The 24,328-nt window shown below is 41.4% G+C and overlaps 1 protein-coding gene across 2 annotated transcripts in view; it reads right to left on the bottom strand.

Annotated features, from left to right (window-relative positions):
• Positions 1 to 24,328, bottom strand: part of ARNT2 (aryl hydrocarbon receptor nuclear translocator 2) — a 108,389-nt gene that overhangs the window by 20,419 nt on the left and 63,642 nt on the right. For both annotated transcript variants that reach the window (XM_054214986.1, XM_054214987.1), the window contains 6 exons: positions 15,031 to 15,107; positions 12,801 to 12,935; positions 11,833 to 11,907; positions 7,562 to 7,713; positions 633 to 705; positions 352 to 475 (listed from right to left, as the gene is read on the bottom strand). In XM_054214986.1, coding sequence (XP_054070961.1) covers positions 352 to 475; positions 633 to 705; positions 7,562 to 7,713; positions 11,833 to 11,907; positions 12,801 to 12,935; positions 15,031 to 15,107 — 636 coding nt within the window. The remainder of the gene's footprint in view (positions 1 to 351; positions 476 to 632; positions 706 to 7,561; positions 7,714 to 11,832; positions 11,908 to 12,800; positions 12,936 to 15,030; positions 15,108 to 24,328) is intronic.

The raw sequence follows: 24,328 nt of genomic DNA, 5'->3' as shown, positions 1-24,328 counted from the left end.
ACACCTGCTGTTTAAGAAAGAAAATATATACTTGGAAACGGCAAGTTCTGCTCAGTACATTTAGTATCTACGAACACTGCTTAGGGTGCCCCTGTGAAATGGAAAGAGAATCAAAACTAGGCAGCTTTGGTGATACAAAAGCTGTCCTACCCTCCTTGAATTTACTCCTCATCATCTTTAGGGGAATTATCAACTAAAGGCAAATTCTAGGAAATGTCCTGAAGATTGACGTTGCTTGGAAATGTCTCTGCCACGCTGTAGTTTCTCTTCACTCTCTTGAAGCTGTGCTCCACATCATGTAACCAAGCTTAACACAGTATTAAAAATTAAACATCAGAGACATCCACTTACAAGCAGTTATTCCAGCAAACATCTCAGCAAATCTAGGATCTCTCTCTTGGGAGAAGATAGCATCAGGCTTTTCCACAGACTTTCCACCCTCATGAACATTAGCTGGTATACTTGGAACAGGCACCTGTCGAGATACACAGAGGAAGGTAATTCCCTCCATCATATTTAGTGAAAAGGAATTTGGGGACAATCAGAATGTATTTTTAATTTTGCTGAAATCTGCCATTGCTTTATGTTTTAAAAGATCACAGGCACAAAAATAAAAACTTGCGAAATTTCACCTGAGATAAGTCATAGGATGACAGCCCATCTCTTTGATGTACTTCAAGTTCTGCTTGCTGCTGCTGAAGTTGTCTGCAAAGGAGACAAAACGACTTTGTTACAAAACCCAATTAAGATACAAAAAGGAACAGCCATGGCTGGTCTCCGATTTTATACACCGAGTGAAAAGTCTCTTAGATGATTTAGTAAATCCTTTGCTGTGAGATGCATCTCACATGTGAGAAGCTTTTTAAAGCTTTCTCATTGAGAAAAGGGATGTAAACAGGAACAGGAATGTAACAGGGCCCATGAAGAGTTTTGCGGTAATAGCATGGAAATATAGGTGGGTAAGTAATGGAGGATGGAATACAACCTCCTTATAGAAGATTTAAAAATTCACTATCAAGACAGCAAAAATGTCTTCCTCGTGTTAACGATGAATATACCAGACCCCTTCACTTACCCTACAGAAGTAAACAGGCAACCTCCAATAACTTTAACGCAGAATTATGCTCGTCAATAAGAAAAAGTGGTCAAAGCTCTGTCTGAAGCACGTCAGACCAAATGGAACAACTGGTTGAGCTACAAAGAACTGCTTATAAATCCTTCTTTGTAACAAAACCTATTTCACGTGCTTTGGTTCTACTTTTCTCAGGATCCAAGTCCAGATTCTACTCAATTTTTGAAAGCTTTTAAGGAAGCGAATGCCCACAAATAGATTTCTTGCGCTACTACATAAAATCAAGACATTACATAAAATCAATTTGTGTTGACAAAGGCTACAGAAAACGCAAGTCTCCTTTTCATGCTAATCAGAACGGAACAAAAAATATCCAGTGTTTAAATGAGATAAAAATCACTGGAAGTAATAGCCTTAATCCAATTATATGAATTTAGGAAAAATTAAACGTGGAGCAACAATAGAAAAATACTTCAAAAGAAACTGCCAGAGCCAATAAGCGTTAGGGGCCATATGCCATAATGAAGAGCTTTAGTGTTGAAAACTCTGCAAGTCCTTGAAAAGCACTTGATTTGTGTTCAAGTGTCAGGTGCTGTTACTTAACTATGACAATTAGCCAATATCAACAGATAAAATCATTGGAAGCCATGAGAATTAACTGACAGGTGACGTGGAGGGACGTCATGCAAGCGGTGGTAAGTCAGGCCATATTCAATTGCCCATTTATAAAAATGCACAGATCTTTTATATAGTTGTAATGTATCTAGCACAGTAATCTTCTGAATCCATTTCTTCACTTGCTTTTTTTTTTTAATTCTGAAAGGAATTAAAAGCTCCTAATTAAAAAAAAACCCATAAAACATAAACCAGAGATGGTTATATTATTTGTTGCTATCAGCAAAGAAGACAGAAACCCTCCCAAGTTATGCTAGATCTCAGAGTTCAGGGTAAGTTTGGAGTTGGACTGACAAGAAATTAAGCTTGATACCTGACAGTGGTCACGGTTTCTCTACGCTTCTGGACTCTTTCTGAAGGAAAAATCACCTAACGGACAGGAATTACACATTACGTGGGGTTTCCGCCCCCAAGACACTATAATGTGACAGGCGATGAGATTCTGCAAAATAGCAAGATCTTGGACTTGAAACTCGAGAAAATTAGGATACATTTTTGGCCACAGGCTTGAATTTTAGATTTTTACCCAAATCTTCTTTTAAATTCTGAATTAGATAAATTCAAACGTCAAAGGACTGAGAGACAAACTTGCAGACAAAGTCAAATGACAAATTAGGCACAAGCTGATGGGAAGGTGAGGGACCACTCGAACAAGCTACTAAAGTAAGTAACAGATTTTTCCATCCCTTGATGCTTTTCCAGAAGACACTTTACTCAGACACCAGTTGCTAGGCTCCACGGCAAACTGGACAAAAATCTGTGACCTGCAACGAACAGAGTATCGGAGTAGATGGCCAAAAGCCTTCTGCTACCCTTACGGTGTAAGTACACATAATACATATAATCACTTTTGTGCTATGAGTAACATGCAAAAAAAGTCAGTCCTCCAGGTCATTAGACAGCCATGGATTTTCCACACTATTTTAGCCAACAGAAAATTCCTAAAAATTACCTCTGGAATGCAAAGAAATTCTTTGTTCGCAAGCATAAAACGCATACTTTTCCAACAGAACTATGGGAGGTAATTTAATCCTGGCAAATCTATGGGGAAGTTTTTCTAAATACCACCCTGTGGACAATAAACACCCATTAAATCCCATTGTTAACGTGAAAGCTAATTACACTGTTTCATTTGTTTTTATTACCAACGACTCGGTGCGTGTGTCAATAAACAGCACATTAGGTCTCTTCTGTTCCGTATAAAGTATGTTTTCTTGATTTAGCCATATACATACAAATGAGCCAAACCAAACAGCACACTTACTCGTTATTTGTTTTGTAGGCACTTCTCTAACTTAGTGCTCCTTCACCCTTCTCTATCTTTCATCTCTAATACTCGTTAAGCTGCAGCACAATATAAATACCACATTGCGTTAACAGCACTGAACTTTGGGAACAACCTCCCAAATCCATTTCCTATAAAAACCAAATGCTTAAGCGTACCTTCACTGAACTCTGTGCAAGCTATGCTGCACTTCATTAAGACTGAAATGCAAAGCCAGGTTAGCATCTTCAGCTGCTGTTGGCTGCTACTGTATAAATAGTTCAAATGATGCTTGAAACCTGCAAGAAAATGTGCAGCACTTCATGGACCGGCCAACCAGGGAAAGCTGAGTGCTGCTGTTGCGGTTGCTTCAGACCCTGCCATCTAAATGGCCTTCTTCACTGAAGAGTCAACATGCACAGGTCCCTTCAGTCATCCAATTGCTAGATTGTTTTTGTAAAGATACAGGACAAGATATTACAGGACAAGAGGTAACGGGCACAAACTTGAACATAGGAAGTTCCACCTAAACATGGGGAGGAACTTCTTTACCCTGAGGGTGTCAGAGCCCTGGCACAAGCTGCCCAGAGAGGTGGTGGAGTCTCCGTCTCTGGAGACATTCAGAACCCCCCTGGACGCGTTCCTGTGTGACCTGCTCTGGGTGACCCTGCTCTGGCAGGGGGTTGGACTAGATGATCTCCAGAGGTCCCTTCCAACCCTACCGTTCTGTCATTCTGTGATACAGAACAAGGGATTATTATCAGTTTGGGAAAAACTGCCTTCTGATTTTGAAACCAAAACCCAAACTATCCTTGGTTTCAACTGCAGTTTCACGGCTTCAAGGAGTAAATGAAAGAGAAATTTTCTGGCTGTACAGGATACCCAACATAGCCAGTAAGGTATCACCTGGGTCAACAGAGGACTCTGCCTCTACTGCAGGAACTCCTGGCTCACCCACTGGTTCCGTATGAAACCGGAAAAGCCCTTGGCTTGAACAAGGAATGGTTCAGCAAACCTGAAGGTTCTGACAGTGAATTAAAATTTACTTCAGTAAATGTATTTGGAGGAAAAGGGAAGATTCTGTGAAAGCTCCTTTGACACTGGAGAGGATTTCAGCCAAACGAATCTCTGTCTCTGAACACTGAAGTCACCTGTTCCTTTTCCAGGCACCAGAGGAAACAAAAAAAGGATGTGAACTTTAAAATTAACAGTCTCTATGGCGGCAGAGAAAGAATACCACCATATCCCTACCAAGCTATTTTTATGTAATACAGGCACAGTGCTTCCTGTGCCTGGTTTGGACAAAAAAAGGGAGTAATGAATGCCTTTGGGCTGCTGTTGTAAAATCCTCTCTCAGAAACTCTCAGAATCTCCCTCTTTTAGCCTACAGCTTCAATTCACCCCTGTGAAACAGTCCGTCTAGCACCGGCCGTGAGGGATCAGATGGCACAGAGATCATGAGAAAGTAAGTCTTTAGCACCAATACTGCAGACTGCAATTTTATCAGAATAGCTCATCTCTTTAGTATTTTGGCCCATGAGAATCTGAAACAGAAAGTGCCTCTCCCACAAGCGCGGGCTGATTCATCGGTCAGGCTGCCTCCCGCACCGACCCGCACCAGCTCACTCCCAGACAAAAAGTCTTGAGACTCAGGACAACCGTAGGATGCATAAATGCACGCAGTGCAACACAGGACTCTGGGGCTTGCAAAAATGAAACATCAAAACACCCATGAAGGTCAGGAAAATATCTTTTCTTCTGTGTATATATATATAAAAGGACATTTATATCGTTTTATCTGTCGCCATGACAGATTATTTTATTCAAACGCTGCTCCATGTGTATGTTAAATAAACGTTGATCGCAATTATTATTTCTTTTTGGAAATCAAACGGTCCCAACTGCACAGGAAGATGTGGTGAAACAGGGGACGCTTCTTTTCAGCCGAACACAGCACAAATGCTAAACGTTAAATGCCTCATTTCTCCAGGAAGTTTCTCTTGGATGACTACATCCAAGTGAAACTGCGAGAAGTTTTCTTTTCTTTTTTTTTTTTGCAAGGAACTAAGTGAACATTTGAACCTAATGCTTCGTTATCCTTCCGCAACAAAAGTTTGGAAAGTCAACTGCTTGAAGCTCTAAAGAAGTATCTTTATTAAAAAAAAAGAAACAAAATAAAACAAACAAAACAACAAGAAACAAAAATAGAATCAATTAATCCCTCCACAAGTGGAACCACCACTGCCCTCTACAGTCCTTTGGGAAAACGTTGTTCACTGACCAACTCGAGAGCTGTTCCATTAACACATAAAGACGTATCCTAAGTTAAAAAACAATTTAAACCTTGATCTTCTGGCTTTAAAACTTTATGCTGAATTTTTAGCCGCCTCAAACCTGGAGCTGGCTGGGTTATCACGGCAATAATCAGAATTTGTCTACGTGCAGAACTACCTACAGCTGCGCAGTGGAAGGCAGCCCTGCTTGGTCTCCATCTGAGGAGCACTTTGCTGGACCCAGAGCATCTGATCCTTCCACCGCCACGTAAGGACGGCCACGCACACCGGGGTCAGTGCCGAACAACCAGCCCCAGCAGGAGCAGAGCCAGGAGGCGCAAATCTACAGTCGCTATGACCTACGCCTCCCCGAGGCATCCAGGAAATCAGAAGTCCAAACACGACCCGAAATGTGCAAAAAATTAAATATATCCAGAAAGAGGCAGGAACAGCAGTACATCACAGTAAGTCCTCTTTGGAAATCTGTCTGAGAAGTGGGAGAGAACGGGGGGAAAAACAGAAACCAGTTTGAATAATGCATTCTTTCTCCTATTCAAAAGCAGATGTATAATGGGCTGTATCTTGCCATAAGACTAGAACATTTTCAACATGACAGGGAAGAGGGAACATCCTCTGTCAAAGTAGCAGCAGGCAGCTTCCATATTAGGTCAACATTTCTGGGTTGTTATTCAAACCGAGCAAGAGAGATATAACGAGAGCCAGAAGCTGGCACAGCCCTATTCATCACAGTAAGTGCTGCGAAGCCAAGCTGGACAGTATAGCAGAGGCTTGGAAAAAAACATTCCCAGAGTCAACACAACATAAGTCTACAGCCCCATTATTTGATCTGTGGACTCTTAGGAACAAAGCACAATTAAGCCAGCCTGGGACAGATTTCAGCAGTCCCTTTTTATTTGGCAGGCCTGTTTTTGCATATACAAAATATTTGGAAAAGAAATACGGGCCAGCTGAAATGTGGAAATATCTATTTTGATGCACAGTGAAGACAGGGAGATATTTAGCTGTCTGATTTCAAGGCACATTTGCTTGTTTTCAATGAGCTTAACTATTGGGTTGTTTAAACCCAGCTTTTTGGGTATGCAGAAAAAACTGAGCAAAAGGATTGTGATGCTGGGTTTCAAATGAGCAAAAGCAATGAGTGAAGTGCCCTTCTAGCCCAGATCTGTGTCATGTCCAAAGGAGCAAGTCACCCAGAGACACTTACAAGCTTTCTAAGTTCAAATGCCAAAGTCCCAGGGGTTTGGTTTTGCAAGCGGAGCTCTCAGCGTGCATCTCCACCGGCAGACTGCCCGTTCAGCATTTCCATTATACAGTCTAACAGGTTGAGATCTTAAAACCAATAATTTCCTCTGAGCTAAAAACTTGGCAAAAAAAATCTTTGGTTAGACCAGAAGCAGATTTTGTTTTAGAAATAGATTAAGTTTATACTGGAAAGAAGAAATAAAAAAAAAACCCACACTGTAAAGCAACAGCTTTATCAAGGCCAGATTAGCTTCTGCAGTTCCTGGCTCAGAAGTCGGGAGGCTCCAAAAGCTTCTCTGCTCAGTGACAAACCTCCACTGTACTCCTAGGGTGACCTCCTCCTAAGAGGTCCAATGACAGATTTTTGAAAATATTAATTCAAAGACAGGATGATTTAATTCCCTTCTTAAGATAAGGGGTTGGATCTGTCCCTGTACTTGGGGATATTCCACTGGATCTTAACTGAGTATCTTCCTTCCCGCTCAAGCCTACTAGGAAAACATTTTGCCGGCTTTCATAGGCTGTAAAAGCAGACACAGCACGAGGAGAAGACGTGCAGGACTACGGAACGGTATGAGCACGATGAAGAAGAGGCAGGCGTCTTGCTTACTTTTGTGATACTTGTTAACATGGACACGGAATTTTCTCTTTGGCTTAGGAATCAGGCTAATCTTCCTCCAGTATCAGGACAGCTGGTCTGCTGTTGGAAGCTCTGTGCTAGTTTAAGGCAGCCTGGACTGAGATCAATGGGCTTTGTCTAATGACATAACAGATAAGTGACGTTTCTCCCCCAGTGCTGCCAGGCCCTGGAAGCATCGCAGGATAATGACACAGAGAAACAGCTACGCTGCGAGATGTCATGATGCAGAAAAACCCTGTTACAGACTGCACTGTTATTGAGAAACAAATGTAGCTAGAAACAGGCTACCAAAAAATCAGGATGTGCTTTACAGCAAAAAGCAATGCTTAAATTCTTTGAAAACCACATACGCGAGCATCTGGAAAAGCACGTACTTTACATTAGTGTTGGTGCAGATGATGTATTCGATCTCATCGGAATAAGGATTCTGAAATGTGAAGCTGCTGGTTCTGATCAGCATCCATTCCCGGTTTTTGGTACGAAAACGGTACATCACAGACAGGACTTGACCTTTCAGTTTCACAACCTGCAAAACCATTTGGAAAGGTTAATAAAAGGAGATTGCTACCTGTTGTGCAAATGAATAGTAAACAGCAGTAACTGGTACATTTTAAACTTTAATTACAGACAGCTATGGACACAGCAGGGAGATTCTTCATTTGAAGAGAATAAGCAAAATCTGATTCATGTTTGCAGCCATTTCCTTCAGAATGAAACCCTCACACTTTGTTGTATAAAACACCATTTTGCAGCCTGCACATAAGAATACAGATTCAGGACAACCAACAGGTTGTGCTGTTATCCCAACAGGGAAGCTTTAAGAAGGTTTTAACGTGGAATGCTGATCAAGAGACTGACAGAAAGCAAACTGAGGATCTTTCAAATGTTTACATGTAAACCACACACCAAACACTGCAGCTGAAACACAAGCCCACAAGAAAAAAAACATTTTGAGGTTGACTATCTGCTTTTCTGCTTGGATACCTAGCTATACAATTCATATATATGACATACCAAATCACACACCAGCAACAAAATTTAGGATAACACTTAATTTTTAGAAACCATACAAGGTTGTTTCGTTCTTTTTCCCCGAACACATTATAGGACGACCTAAAATGGCAAAGTGCTAGCAAGAAACACTTGCTTCTGGCTTTCAAAACAAGAAAGAGCGAGCCAGTCTTTGAACGTAGAGAACACCAGTATGCCACTGTCCATTTTAATAGTATTAATGAAAATAGAAAGAAAATTCTTTGCTTGGACAGTTTATTTGTTTATAACGAAGGATTCAGATGCCCGGCAACACCCAGCTCATATCTAGTTTTGGTAGCTGAAGTTTTGTTGCAGTCAATAGCTGGGCATCGAGCGAGAAGTAAGATGCAGCCAGCTAAAGAAATACGCTCAAATCAATAGTCGCACACTGGCACTGTAACTGCATTTTTTGTGTTATCTAACAATCTTGGTTTAAGGCAGAAGAAAACTTAGATGGTTTCGAGTCATTCAGCCGGCACTTACCTGGGCTATCCGTGTTTATTTTTTTTTCGTTTTTCCACCGAGGTATCTCAGGGGTGCCTCAGGGAAGGGAAAGGGAAGGTCTACAGCAAATAAATGCCACATCTCGTTCTGGATTCTTAATCCTTATCCACTGGAATTTATTTTTTATTAGCTATCGCCAGCTTATATTCTCTAAAAGCAGGAACCCCAGTATTTACCCTCTGCCTTTATCAACAGCTATTTGGATTAGGTAAAATGCTCCAAAGCTGGTTTATTCTTTCAAAGGTCTGTATTTCAAATTGATCAACTGGACACAGAATTAAATGGAAAGAATGCCAACAGAAGACACAAAAAGCTTTAGCCATGTCCACGAAAGTTCAAAATCATACTGAGGTAAACGCCTTTTTCTTTTTTCCTTTTTTTAAAATGCTTTTATAGTTTGAGTTCAGTGAGCGACTCTCTTTTATCAGCAATTTTCTACTACCACACCCAGGGTAAAAAAAAAAAAAACCAGAGCTTGTGTAGAAGTGTCCAATCTGAACGGCGTCCTACTGGATATCAAATAGCTGCATTCTGGATCCTTTGATACTAAACTCTATTTGTTGATCTTGGCCTTGAGACTATCTTATTCTGGCCTGATTTTCCCACCCTGATGAATGAATTTATCTTCCCAAGGAAGCAAAAGCTTTGAGATGGATGCTGGCAACAGACCAAAAACTGCAAACCCCTCCCTCTCTCCCAGGTTGGTGCATAACAGAGGAGGTTCTGATACTGTCAGCAAATTAGAAATGTCAAGTTTTCAGAGGGCTTTAGAAAAAAAAAAAAAAGAGTTTATTGGAAATCACAGTTACCTTTTTAATGAAGAGATTTCTGTGGCCAAACTAACAATAATAAAACAAACTGCAGTGATCTATTGTCCTGAAGTCTGAATTAAGCAAACACTAATTCTGTAATAATATATAAAGCATAGAGATCACTGGTGGGAAAAGCCTGAACTGTCTTAAAACAGTGCACACAAACAAGATAGCACAACAAGTTTCAAAGCTAATGTTTAACCTTTACTTTCTTACATTCTTTGGAAATAAAAACCACCTGGTGCATAGCTTAACTGTTTACTTCAGTCTTTTATTGCATGATTGAAATAACAGCCCCAATCACACTGCTACTGTACTGAACAAAAATATACTGAAAAAGGAATTGCCTACTAAAGAAACAGCACAATATTTTCATAGGTTGGGCACAGGTCGAGTGAACAGGAACTTTCACTTCTAATCTGCATTTTTTTTCCTGCTGTCTTTTTGTATGACCTTAAGCAAATCAGGTAGGTCCCTGATCCAGCAAATCATTGATGCGTGTGCCTAATCGTGAGAAGTGACAGTCAAGTCCCCAGCAACTGAGTTCAGGGATTCCCTGGCAGCATCCCGCGGTCCCACTCAGTGAGCAGAGTGAGGACCGAGTCACTAATCTGAACGTTAGTTAGTCAGCCCTTCTCAGCCCCAGGCGACCACTTCGGAGACGGATGTTTGATGTGTTATTACCCAGCAGCTCTCTGTCATTGTCTCTTGGATAAATTAGTGGAATCGATCATTTGGGCATTAAGTGAAAAACAGCATATGCGTTCTCGCTGCTTTTCTTGCGCCACTGATGCCACCAGGCACAAGTTCGGGGTGCCGAACCAGCTGAAAGCTAGTCCCATGCAAAAGCAATTAGTCCTTTAGTTAGCCTACCCGGCAAGTCCATCTGTGCTAGTATCAGGACAGCAGGAAGGGTGGGCAGGGGGTCAGGGAGAAGAGAAGAGGGGGAGTAGGCCCTGATGCCTGGTGACAGCTACCCATCAGGCAGGTTCAGCTGCAGCATCACGCCCCAACCAAGGTGGGGCAGAGAAGATGACCAGGTGTGGTGACCTATTTCAAGCATCGCTCATAGGCTTCTGCCTGTGAATCTTTGAATTTAAAAGGTCTTTAGCTGCCGTTTGAACTCAGTCCGTTAAAGGGACACGAGGTGGATGTGGAGCTCTCACAGTCTTTTCTGCTAGCTCAGCATGGGGTTGGTAGGTTCCGCTTGAGGGAGGGGTGGTGAGAAATAGTTCAAGAGTACTGATATATCTTACACTATCTCAAACGCTTCTGTAGAGACCGTAACCTCAGTTTCACAATGGATTCTACGGACACAAACCAGCATCTAGTTGTTTTCAACAGTGAGGGGCTTTTTAAGCTCCATTTTTGCATGCCATGCCTGAATAAATAGTTGGCTATACAAATGATTTTAGAAGTCACTTCATATCCGTGTTTCACAGCTGAAAATACATCTCGGCATCCAACGCAAGATGGATCAACAAAACTTGGTTGAGCTCTAGGCTGCTGTCAGAAAATCTGGAACCACTTAGATCATCTGAACCTCAGTAATTGGTTAAACACACTACACCGTGCTTTCTAGTGCAGCAGGGAAGGCGCTGAGAAGAGCGGCAACAAGCAGAAGGCTTGGGGAAAGCACTCCTACTGTATGTCCCAGATCAATCTCAAACAATAAGCTCTACAACGGAATAAATGCTTTTGGTATCACTGATGTAAACACGACCCACTCTAAAAACAAATCCAGATCAGTAACTCTTTCCATATGTTGTATTTCTTACATTACTTCTGTCTGCATTTCAATTCCTAACAGGGAGAAGGGCCACATTCTCTATTGATGTAAAGTGGTGTAACTTCATTAAGTATGAAGCACATCATCTATGCTAGCAGAGAACTGAGGTCATCAACAATCCAGCATTACAGCGGGGTGTAACTACTTTCAAATCAACAGCCCATCTTGGAAGGTAAATATTTTGGTTACCATTTAACATAGTGGGATCTATAAAGGCATCTCCAAACCAGCTCTAACTGTGCAGTGAACACTCCTTTAATTTTTTGCAAAAAGAAAACAAAACGTGTAACTAGGTGGCTCATTTCTGAAAACACAGCAACCAGATGCTGCAGTTCCAACGACCATTTATGCAGCTTAACTGATTAGTAACTGATCAACAAATTGTTTTGAATCTTGCCACTCCTGCATAACAGAAAAAATACCTTGAAATGAAAAATAAAAGCTACTTCTCTGAACAAAATAATAACAAAAATAATAAATAAATGGCAGAAGGAGCAGGACGCAGCACCTGTTGGAAACTCTCCCTCAAATGGCTTTGATCTTCAGGATGGCAGAATTCTAAAATATCTTTCCCCAGAAGATCCTAAAAGAAAACATAAAGATGTGTAAAAAAACCCAGCCCACAACACAAATTCACATGCAGATCTGCAAGGCACCCCTGCAAACGCTAGATCCACCGCCCTTAATGGGACTTCTCAGTTAAGCAGGGATGAATCACACAAACAAGGTTTGTAGGCATCATGTCCCACGTTATATTTGTACTGTTGCACAGATACATGTATTTACAACAAATTCTAAATGTTTTATTTTTTAACACCTGTGAAATGGTGTGTTGAAGAGACTGACATCCTCTATCACAGCTCATTTTATGGCACTAATTTTTGTAAAAACAATTACTGTAAAGCTACCCAAAATAAAAATAAATGGGAAAATCTAATGAGCGAGAAATTATTTTTGCCTGTAAACTGCAACTGCAGAGAGTTATCTGAGGGAGAGCTGTGGTAGTCAGGAGTTCCTTTATTATTCTGCTCAGTTCTGCGACTAGCCTCCTGTTCTGAGGAGCAGCTGTAAGCCTAGAGGAAAATAGATGCCATAAATGATGCTTGCTTACTGTTCAATAGATTGGCAGAAGTACAGACCTACAGGACTAAAACTCTCTCCAAGCCCCATTAACTTTCTATCACAGAAACTTCTTCCCTGGAAAGTTGTGCGAGGTTTAAAGCACAAGGTTTAAATTCTGGCTGTTAGAATTCTAATTGGATCTGAAAGGTATAAAAAGATATCCCACATAACAAAGGGGAAAGCAATACCTTTTAGAGAGGCGTGGATAGTAAAGAAAAATGAACTGCATTTATTGCACGACACATGAATTGTCAGCTACAAGTATTTCATGGTTTGCTGCTTTTGTTTTTAATGTGGAAACAGAGTTTTCTTCTTTCGCTCTAATCAGTCTCCGCATTTACCGGACTCACTGACCTGGGGCTGGTAGCCAATGACGCTGATGCACCTTGGGTCAACAAAGGTGATGACTCCATCAGAATTGTGCCTAGATAAGAACTCAGTTGGGACCGACATGCCATTCATGTCCATGCACACCGGAGAGCTGGTTACCTAGGACCAATGAAGTCCACAGCATTTAGTCCACAGAACAGCCAACTTAAGTCAAAGTTGATTACACAGCTAAAGAATAAAATCTGTTGGCAGACTGCTAACTACTGAAGGAAGTCATAAACAGAACAATGAATAAATGACACAAAACAGCCTTTGGTCTAGTTTGCAGTACAAATATCTCACCCCATGGCATGTACTTAGGCTTAATAGCACAGCAGGAAAATGAATACAACAGAAGTTCACAACAAGGAGGGATATAGTAACGATATAACTATGGCTGGATTCATCTCACTCTGGAGGACCACACAAAAATTTCGCATCTTGATTCCTACCCTTGTCAACCAAGAATGAAAGACTTCCAGAGGACAATTCAACCCACCCATTTTATGATGGAAAGGTCAATCTCTCTGAGGACAACTCATTATCTATAAACATATCCAATAGGACTAGCTCAGACTAACACTCAACTTTCAGGTAAGGATCACCTGAGTACAGCCAGAGAACATGAACAAAGTTCTCCAGAGACTGAGGCAGGTGATGGTACCGGACCAGCAATGCTCCTCAAAGCTCATCAGAGAGAATGAGGTATTTCCAGCCCTCTGCCTGAAACCTGTGCGATCAGGCCACTTTGCATCCATCCATTCCTACTGGGGCTACAAACGAGACCATTGTTATTCTTACAACTTTCAGAGCCATCTCTGTTAACAAGGTCCCAATGCAAAAGGAGCAAAATCTCATTTGTTGCTGTCTTGAAGCGGATTAGCCAGTTAACTGTACACAAGATTTCAATTTGCTGTTACGGAGCAGAGTTTATCATCTGGGCACTTTGACTTCTTTGTGATTAAACCCATCCCAAGCCTCCTCTTGCCCACCTTCACATACCCTGCTGCCTCTTCTAACACAACAGACGTTTTGACACTCCACATGTTAACTAATGTGATTTTCTTGGAAATCATCCTTCTTTGGCAGCTATAACATATGAATCCCTGTAACTTCCTTCTCTCCACCAGCGGAATATATTACCCTCGATTATAAAAGGATGATTAATCTAAAAAACATCATGCGATACTTTTGTAGCTCTGCCATCACAATGGAGGCACACTCTGCAGAAGGGCTAACGCTTGCAGTAATGTGCAGGCTGTTCACCTCAAATAAGATGGATTTGGCACCTGTGCTCTAACAAAAGGGTCATTCTACCTTGTGAGAAGGAGCGATGCCATCCTAGCAGATGGCAACGAGCGCAGGCCAACAGGAGACCATGCAGGAGGCTCAAACACGTTCACCCATGGCAGAATTCCCAGGTTGGGAAGATAAAAATTAGCCTCCCTGCTGCAGTGAAGGAGATTCACCGCGACTGGTCTATCTCCTGCTCAGAGCTCTCATCAGCAACGGACAAAGGAAGAAAATATAATACATCAATTGCAACTGTCTGGACAGAAAGGGAAGTAAAATTTTATTCTGACAGTTCCCTTGGCTGACATCACATCTGAATGCACACTACAATACACACTGAGAATAAAGCTGTTATTTGTGAAGTGCCTCCTGACTGCCTTATCTTTACCATTTTCAGAATAACTCCTGCAATCACAGTTTCTCAAGTAGTTGATCAGCCACAGAACAAATGAAAGAACAGCAGGGAGCACGTCACTGGCTTTGGGAGCCACTTTAACCTACCACCTGCAGCACCTGCTCTCCCGTATTTCTCACAGTCTAGGGTATCCCAGCCCTACGCACCCTAGAGAACGGCAGGTCTGTACATGCTTATGCTCCTGGAGCATCTTTGCCACTGTCGTTGGGTTAAATACACCCATGCACCAAAATCACATTTTCATTTTGCTCTATTGACATGTTCTAAACAAGTCCTGCCTGGGGCAGCGAGGCTGGAACTAGATGATCTTTAAGGTCCCTCCCAATCCAAACCATTCCATGGTTCTATAAATCACTGGCTGCACACCGACATCAAGGCGCTTCATACTTTGGAGGCACGTTAAAAGTTACAGTCTAGTACCAGAACTTTGTGCAAATCCTTTACAACTAAAGCACAACACTGATTATGCTTTCAAAAGTAGTTTATATCAGGAAAGACTGGCATTACCTGAAGCCTTCCTATTGCCACGAGGCAATATTTACTACCCTGTCCCACATCCGCGTCTTCTTCTGGTATAGTCATTCCTAGAGTAAAAGATAACAAATACTGTTATAATTAGGAAATTTGGATGAGCGGAGATGCTGCTGGCCTGGTTCTGTACTGCTCTAGATGCCCTAAATCATACAAAATAATCTCATTGTCTTCTCTAGCATTCAGGCATTATCTCTGCGTTCAGATCAGATGATCTTTCTCAGTCGTGTTTGATCGGCTGCCAGAGAAAAAGCAGATAAAAAAATTCCATTATACAGTAACATTTCCATGAGTACTGCTCCGCAGCACGTTATGGGAACCATGCAGTCACTTAATATGGTCAGCGAATGCACACCACGTTCAGTTTGCTTTGGGAATAATATATTATAAGGAGCCTTAAAAAACTAGGTGCAGCCTTGATTATTCAGTAGCTTCCTGCTCGTATTTAACAGCCGGTTCTACATTTTTTCTATAATGGACTAAATCTGGGTCGTTACGTTGAAAGATTGAAAAATCGCGGATGCTTTGCTAACAGCGCTTGTTTCGGTTCTGTAACAGGAGCAACTATTATAAACACAGGAATAATTTCAAAACATACACGTGCACTGTTTTCCATCTCAGTGTTTCACAAATAGGAACGTTCAGATTAGCTCTGTTTACTTGCTCGTTGCTCAGCCTTTAGTTAAGGCTATTTCCCAACTCCAGTTTTGAGATACAGATTTCCTATGAAGCACGTGAACAAAACATCTTCCAAGAGTGACACTGCTGACTTATTTTAAGTGATCCGTAAACTCTTTCACAAGGCTTTTCAAGGAATTCAGTCACAACAGGCAGTGAATCATTTCAGAGGCACTTAAAAGCATTAATGAAATTAATTGCAAAGCAGCTAGGGATTATGAAACAACAGCCACTATCTTCTCAAAATTTGTAATTCCCAATGTAAGTCTTTGAACGAGGCAGAGGATGACAGCATACCGCTTTCTCAAATGATGCCTCTGAAAAACGACGATAAACGCTGCTGAATGAACTGAAGTAGTCTCTTAAGGAATTACTTTGTGTCAGAATAGTTCCATCTTATTTGACAATCAGTTTCTAATCATCACTTTACAGGTATTTTTCAGTTCCCATTCAGCTATATAATAAAACAAAATATACAAAGTATGAAAGAAAATCCCATATTTTTCTATAATACATTTAAGTGTTATCGTCATCTCCATCTTTATTTGCAATGGAATTCACAATTTCAGGGGCCCAACTTCATTTGCAGCCCCCAACAGATAACGGGGATTTTACCAGGGGATCTCAAGAGGTTTAACACAGGAGGAGCATTATTGTCCCTTCTAACAAGTGGGAAACTGAGGCGCAGGAAGAATTTCTCTGTCACACACAAGAGCTGGGCAGAAAGCCCTTTTTTCCACACCAAGCCCTTTCTATCTGGAGTACAAATTTGGCCCTAAATAAGTCCTCAGCTTCTAAATCTATGTGATATCCCTCACCAGAACCCGGGATACTCCTTTGAGATGTTTTCTTAGAAGCTGTATGAGAAGATCAAGGTGGCAGTATGTGACCTTAGGAGTACATTTTAAGAAATCAATCATTAAACACCTAAGTTAAAAATAATACTGGGTGGAATTGATACAAGTTATTTTTCAGTTAAACATTATTTTGTGCTTCCGATAAAGGTCCCTCTGCGGGTTATTAGGGATCCAAACTTTCATTCGAGATCCTTCACGTGATTTAGAACATCCTTGAAATGAAGACAACCTGCATTTATGCATGACTCTTCTGCCCTGCCTGAAGTTTATGAGTTTATCCTTCAAGCAGTTAAATGAAAAAGCCTTGTTTTGATATTTCACACACCGCTATTCCCGTCTCGTTTCTGCTACACACCAGGCAAACCACAAACAAGATCCCAAACACAAGTAAGTCCCATGCTCTGAGACACCAGCATACCACAGAGAGCATAAACCACTGACATGAAACTGCAGTGAAGAGATTCATATTACAGAAGTATTTTGTTTTCCTTCCTTGCTGTGTTTACACACAGTTATTTCTTCAATATAAGACTTCGTAATTAACTAACGACAGCTCCAGTAGGCAAAGGAACTGAATTTGGCTGCCTCTGGGGAAGAGAGGGAAAATTACCCTGAAAAAGCTAGCAGACACATCTACCCAAAATTGTGTCCACTTAAGGAAGAATCTTGGCGGACGCGCGGCTGCTATCTGCTCACACACATGTGGGGCGCAGGGAAGGTTGAGCTCCCAAAACTAAACCCAGATTCCTCCACATGAACAATCTGAATTTTAAATAGGTCGAAAATGGTTAACTGAAAGTTGTGTGCAGTTTGCAGGGGACGAGAAGCGGCATCCAGCAGTTTCACCTGACAAAGCGGTGACTGGAGGTGTCAACCGAGTGCAGGAACAATTAAATGACGCAGCAGTTTAGGAAGGAGCGCGAGGACGCTGACTGCAGTGAAAGAAACGCAGCAGTGCACAACAGCAACCGCGGGAGAAAAGAAAGCACCGGAGCAACCAAAGAGTTGAGCTAACACTTTGGCTGGAAGACGGCAGCCAGGACTGCATCCCTTCAGGCGATGGATGAGGAGTCTCTTGCTACTCAGTCCCAAACTCCGCAACCTACAAGTTCAATGGCCAGATAAAAGAACAAACATTTTAAAAGCTGGTGCCCAAAGCAATCACGGTTGTACTCAGGCAGCTCGGTAGAGGTGGTCCGGTTTCAAAGATGGTGAGTGATTCTAGGTCCTACCACCTTCAGAGGGTTTTCTCGGTGGATGCCTGATACTTCTGAGAATTAGGACACTTAAACACAGGAGCCTAAGTGCTCCTTTAAGGAAATAATTCTAGGCATTCTAGTTGGATAACCTTAACAAAAAGGCCCCTTTAAAATTGAGTTTTCCATTTGAGAAGGACAAATTTAAAGTATTTTCCCTTGACTTCAAAAGCTTTTTCAATCGCTTCCTTAGCAGCACAGCGTATTGCAAAGGACAGCAAAGACACTCAGCTGGATGGCTTCCACTTCGCATCATCTTTTTTCTGCAGCTTTCAACAACGCTTTCCTTTTTAGGAACTTGGTCCATGCTTGCTACTGCCCAAATAAACTCAAAGCAACATAAACAATCTCCAAAATTAAACCTAGCTAAGAAACACCATTTCTGATGTCATTCTGTTGGCAAGGGATGCTGCTGTTCTAATTTTCACCTTTTTTTTTTTTTTTTGCAAGAAGGATTACATTTGGTCTATATAACACACTGGAAAATGTATTAGTTGGGTTATTCCACAAGACGCCCTATGAATAAAAAAAACAATCTGCCTGGAATTAATCAATACATGACCCAGTGAATGCCTAACCCTTCCCCACAAGTGCCTGGAGTAAAATATGCCAAAATGATCATCTGCTTGTCTGCAGTGTAGGTGCTATTACTGCCAGCATCCCATAGAGCGGAATTATTTTCTTTGTTCTTTTGCTGCTAGTTACAAAGCTTCAACTGTGGGTGTGCTTATCTATGAGGATGCATTCGTAGAAGAGATTTACTTTTGTTTTAGCATCCTTCCTATTGAACATACTACAGCATGGAGAGGTAGATAAAGATACATGCACTGCACTTAATACTGATTTGTCCAGCTCTTAGCATAATGTAATATTGCTCTTTAACATCACAAAGTACCATCAGCATCTCCCAAAAAAGTTGCAAAAGCCTCGAGGAAAGCAGCCGTGAAACTGATCTTTAGGAGGCATCAACAAAATAAACATCCATTCGTTATTCACGTTCTTTACGTGTAACCCTGTGAAAGGCTTCATTTCTCAACATCAAATAGATGCTCCTCTTGAATAATAAATACCGTGCTATGCTTGTTCAAGTTAATATCAACGATTTGCAGAGCTAAGTCTGCAACTGAGCATCGCAAATGGAACGCTGTGCCATTAGAGGTTATATTTAATTTCCAAGTGTCCTTTATGCCAGCAAACAGTTTCCCACAGGGTAACGGCATGTGTTTGTGCAGACATAAGGAACTCTTTAGTTTTCCCAATAAGCTTCCAGTTGGCTCTAACAACAGAACAGCTTCATTTTATGCCTTCTTGCTCTACCCTCCTGCCCCATATTTTCTGCAAGACAGAACAGTGTTAGTGGATTTGTGGTTTCACTTTACTACACCCAAAAATAAATTATTTAAGAGTCTTTAGAAGGATGTAACTTCAGTGGTCACCAGCAATCCCCTGTTAATGCCTATCTCCATCAGAACCATTACCGATAGCTGCATGCCTGTGACTTTATCCCCCGTACACAGCAATGGAAAAAGGCTGTGGATGTTTACAGCACACCAAGGACAAATCTCGTGAAAAGTCCCAACAAAACCTAAATTCTTCTTTTTTTAAAAAAAAAAAAAAAAAAGCCTTAAAAATGACAGCATTACAAAGAATATTTAAGCAACTATTTTGTTTTGTATTGGAAGAGGGAGTACTTTGCACAAACGTCCAGATTCTGGCCAGAACTTTAAAATAACCTAACAGCTTTGGCATGCTGTGGTTAAGACGTTACCGTAAGTCTGACTTGGAAGACTAAAATGTTTCTTTTTTAAGATAAAAAACTAAGGAGAAAAAATAGATTTCAACATGACTTGAATTTGACATTATTCTGGGACTTTTTATTTGAAGTTTTCGAAATAAGTATCTATCTAAGCCTTTTCTTCGCTATGTGTTTTTCTACAGGTCCTGGCTTTGATTTACAGAAAACTAGCAACTTCCTGACCAACTGTATCTTCACTCTCCAACAAATATTTTCCATCAATTGTTATGGCATGAAAAAAAAAAACAAAACTATTAGGAAAATACAATATGGACCATATAAGATTAATTTGTTTCCAGGAATGACACACTCAGAGGGGGAAAAAAAAATAGAAGAAAATCAAATGCTTGCTTAAGTTGAAAACTGAATGATCAGGAGAAGGTCAGCATTTCTCAGCTTTGTGAGTGTTATGAACTTGAAGCATTGTCCAGGCTAAGGATGACAAGCTGCTTCACCAGGAACAGAGGGGCAAAGGCTGGAATTGGTGCTCAGTCAGTTCCAAACAAGGGGTCTTTTTACCTCATTCAAAATATCCACCACTGCACTGTCATTATTTAATCTAACATACACTCCACGTAAGAAATGAACAATACAACTGGCTGGAACGTTGATCTGGAGTATCTGACTCCTTTTGCTTTGACTTCAACTCAAAGTTTACCCTGGTGCAGAGAGTCCACCTGAGTCCAACATATAATTTATGGGGATATAAGCACACATGTATCATATGGTGCGTTTTGTACTTGAGCTTAGTTTTAGAATCAGAGAATGGTTTAGGTTGGAAGGGACCTTAAAGACCATCTAGTTCCAACGCCCCTGCCCTGGGCAGGGACACCTCCCACTAGACCAGGCTGCTCAAAGCCCCATCCAGCCTGGCCTTGAACACCTCCAGGGATGGGGCAGCCACCACCTCCCTGGGCAACCTGTGCCAGTGTCTCACCACCCTCACAGTAAAGAATTTCTTCCTCATATCTAATCTAAATCTACCCTCTTCCAGTTTAAAACCATTACCTCTCATCCCATTGCTCCACCCCCTGACAAAGAGTCCCTCCCCATCTTTCCTGTGTCCCCCTTTAGGTACTGGAAAGCTGCTATAAGGTCTCCTTGGAGCCTTCTCTTCTCCAGGCTGAACAACCCCAACTCTCTCAGCCTGTCTTACCCTTCTCTTGCAGGCTCAATGGAGGAAAATGAACGGACCATTAACAAACCCAGCCTGAATTGACCCGCTCCTCAAAGTGGCTCTGTCTTTTCCCCATGGCTCACTCCCCGCGAGGCAAATACACTGTATTAAGGGAACAGCCAAATAGTTGCTTTTCCAGGGGAAGGCAGAGAGCGCACAGGCTGCAGCACCCCTGGCTCTGCTTTGCAGGGAAACACGGGAGAGGCAGGTGATGCCCACGGGTCCTGCATGCTCCGAGCTCAGTCCCGTGCGGAGGATGAGGCATGACACTTCCTGTATCTTCTCCTCCATTTCCCAGTGAAAAAGGGGCTAAAGGCAGTTTGCCAATAAGCGGGCCTTGCTGCTCCAGTAAGGATAAGAAAAAAGAAAAAAAAAGTCAGGCAAAACATGCAAAAGTGTTTTCGTGCTGAACCACAGCCCTGAGCCACAAAAGAATTTGCTTTCTACTTTAGATCTCTGAAAAAAAACAGACAACCCCAGTTGTTAAAATATGCCACTATACTGATGCCAGCTGTCATTTGTTTTTCACCTGATTAAAGTATTTGAAGTACTTAAGAGGTTTAGCGTAGAATACTCGCAGCAGCAGCGATGTCAAACCTGATAGTCTGTCACACTAAGAACGATCACAGAGCAGTTCTTGTCCTGGTATTTCTGTATCAGTACCAACCGCGTTACACTCAGCGTGGGACTACAAAAAAATTAACACATTGGCCACAGACAACTCAATATAACCCAGAAATAGAAAATATCAGGTGCTAAACAAATTAGATTAAGCGCAGATTAAGTGCATTTGCTAAATATTTCGTCTACGAAAGTATGTTTTATGTGTCGTATATTAGTTATATAATGCATGTGCCACATTTCATCCTCTGAAAGAAAAGGATATGGAGTTTACATGAGAATGTCCACCTGGCACCTGAAAAATAAATGAAAATTATCTTTTCCATAGCTGAATTTTTAAACAGCTGCAATTTAGCACAAACGCCTTTATTCCCAAGAATCCAGAGACGATGCAAAGGCCAAGGGCTTGCTACTCTCTAACTGATTTGAACAGAAGTAATTTTATTACAGGGCAGAAAAGTCTTAGCAAATTCAATTACTGCTGCAGTTATTTCATTTGCTTTGCAGATTATGGTTGAATTACCGTTGGAAATGAGAACAAATGCAGTGATGTTGCCATTTATTTACCCAAATATACTGGGGGTCAATTCAGCCCATGGATATTCCCATTCAACTCTGAAAGTCAATGGATACATAACAATCACAAACGCGCAGTGGGGAAGACAGGGAGGGCAAATAAACACTCATGGAAGAGGCCCCAGTTCGGTACTGTATGCCCTGAAAAAGGCACTCAGGCATGACTATTATGAGTAACAATTTGGATGGTAACATAAAAGATCATTGAAATTCCACATAAGGCTGTCAAAATCAAAAACATCCCTTAGGACTGTGCTATAGTTTGGAGGCATTAACACTGTGGAGGAGCACTGGGATATCATAAGGGAGCACCATGTGATTTTGAGGAGTGGAGTAATAGAAATGGGATGAAATTCAACATTACTAAATGCATAAGCATGCACTTGGGGACTAATAACAGTCATAAACTACAGCAAAAGAAATGGGATGAAACGCCGTATTACTAATTGAAAGATCGCACAATTCAAAGCTATTTTTGCCAAGAACTGGAAGATCTTGAGTTGACAACTGAGAAAAAGACAGCCTGGTATATATATCAGGTGATTTAGGATGCACTATACAAAAGAGAAGTATGCTGTATCATATACTGCCATTCAAGATAGGAAATACCATTTTTATTGTACATCACTACAATCTCATCCGGAACAAGAGTGCACAGTGCCAGTGACCCACAGTTTGAAAAGTTAAGTGAAAACATGAACAAGCACAGAGAAGAGAGACAAGGATAAAGAAGAGAATGCATGGTGAGAATGGAGATTAGAAGAAGGGGGCTGGTTTAACTGTGCAAAGTCAAGGTTGACAGGATATGACGACCTTCTGGAAACACACCAGAACGCTGGAGACAGACAGAGACACAAGGCAGGAGAACTCCCCCTTGATCTTCAGTGAAATATAGTCCAAGAATACACTGGCATAAACTTCCCATAAACTAATGAGGACTGGAAATTAGAAAGGTTGTTAAACATAGGAGAGCAGTGAGGTTTTGGAAGAGCCAACTAACGTAAACTGGAACTTACAACGTGATACCTGGCAACTGGGCACTCAAAGATCCAGAAGATCCTTTTCATCCCATGCTCCTGCACTGCAGTCCCTGCTCCCTGCAGAAATGGCAGCTGGAAGTCATATACTGCCGACGCTGTAACCTAGCGCTGACATGAGTTCACGCGTTTGCAGCTCTGCATTGGCAACACACACCCCTGAAGGGTTAGATCTCTTGAAACGTCCCACAACATGCACCAAGCTTTCCCTTCAAGCTTTAGCAAGGAGCTGAAAGAAATCTCACCTGACCTGCACCTTCCTGAAGGGACATCCCGTATATCAAAGCTGAATTCAATTATGTTTAGAATTACTGATACAAAAGTTAATCTCTTTGTGGAATAAAACAGAAAAAAAAACCAACAAAACCTTTTCATTTTCACAGAGCAATTTACACACACTGTGCTCTCACTCTTTGGAAACAGAAATGAAATTACAGTATTTTGACTCCTACAGCAAGTACATTAAATCCTATTAGCAATAAGAGGGGAGGCTTTTCTCCTCTTCCGAAACTGCAATTCATCAGGAAATCAACAAGAAGTTCACATTCTCATTCTGGTGTCTGCCCACCACTGCCCAGACTTGGTGCGAACCACCTCTTAGCATTCATAATCCCTGGACAAATGTGATTTATGCTTGTGGTAAACGACCACAGAAGGGCAGGACAACTCATGGTTTGATTCATGCCAGCAGGCGCTGTCATATTGCAAACAGCTTCTTCAACTACTGCAAACGCCAAGCTCAACTAATCCAGTTCACGACGATGTCTGGATGAGCTCCACCGTCTCCTCTTTGAATTTTTCAAAGGTAAATATTCCCATATGTAATACTGAGTTAGTTACAGTAGGTAAATGTTTTCCTCTGTAGTTCAAAGCAATGTGCCAAGACTTGTTTCCCAGAAAAGCAGCCTCAAAACAGAACTTACCTCAAAGCCTGAACATCCTCCACTACCACCACCACCCTGAAGTAAAGACCTATGCAACTAAATTGAAGTTACACGTTTTCATACACAAGTGCTTGCAACGCAGTACTTAAATATAAAAGCATTAGTTGGTGTTTTCCAGAGGTACAAACGCTTTGTGTTTATCTTCCTAAAATTAAGCCATTTTTATGTTGGTTTATCAGATTGAAAACTTTTGGCCCCAGTTGCTGGAATCCCACATTACTGACAGTTCTCTGTGCCAATGAAATTGAGAAGGGTTTCGCATCGAAAAACGGGGAGGCCTTGAGTGAGTAACAACAGCCGATTTCTCGGTATCAAAAGCTTCTCAAGACGAGA

This window comes from Rissa tridactyla, chromosome 9 (assembly GCF_028500815.1).
Source record: "Rissa tridactyla isolate bRisTri1 chromosome 9, bRisTri1.patW.cur.20221130, whole genome shotgun sequence".
Taxonomy (NCBI): domain Eukaryota; kingdom Metazoa; phylum Chordata; class Aves; order Charadriiformes; family Laridae; genus Rissa; species Rissa tridactyla.
The sequence above is the reverse complement of the archived record's forward strand: the minus strand, read 5'-3'. Positions and strand labels throughout refer to the sequence as shown.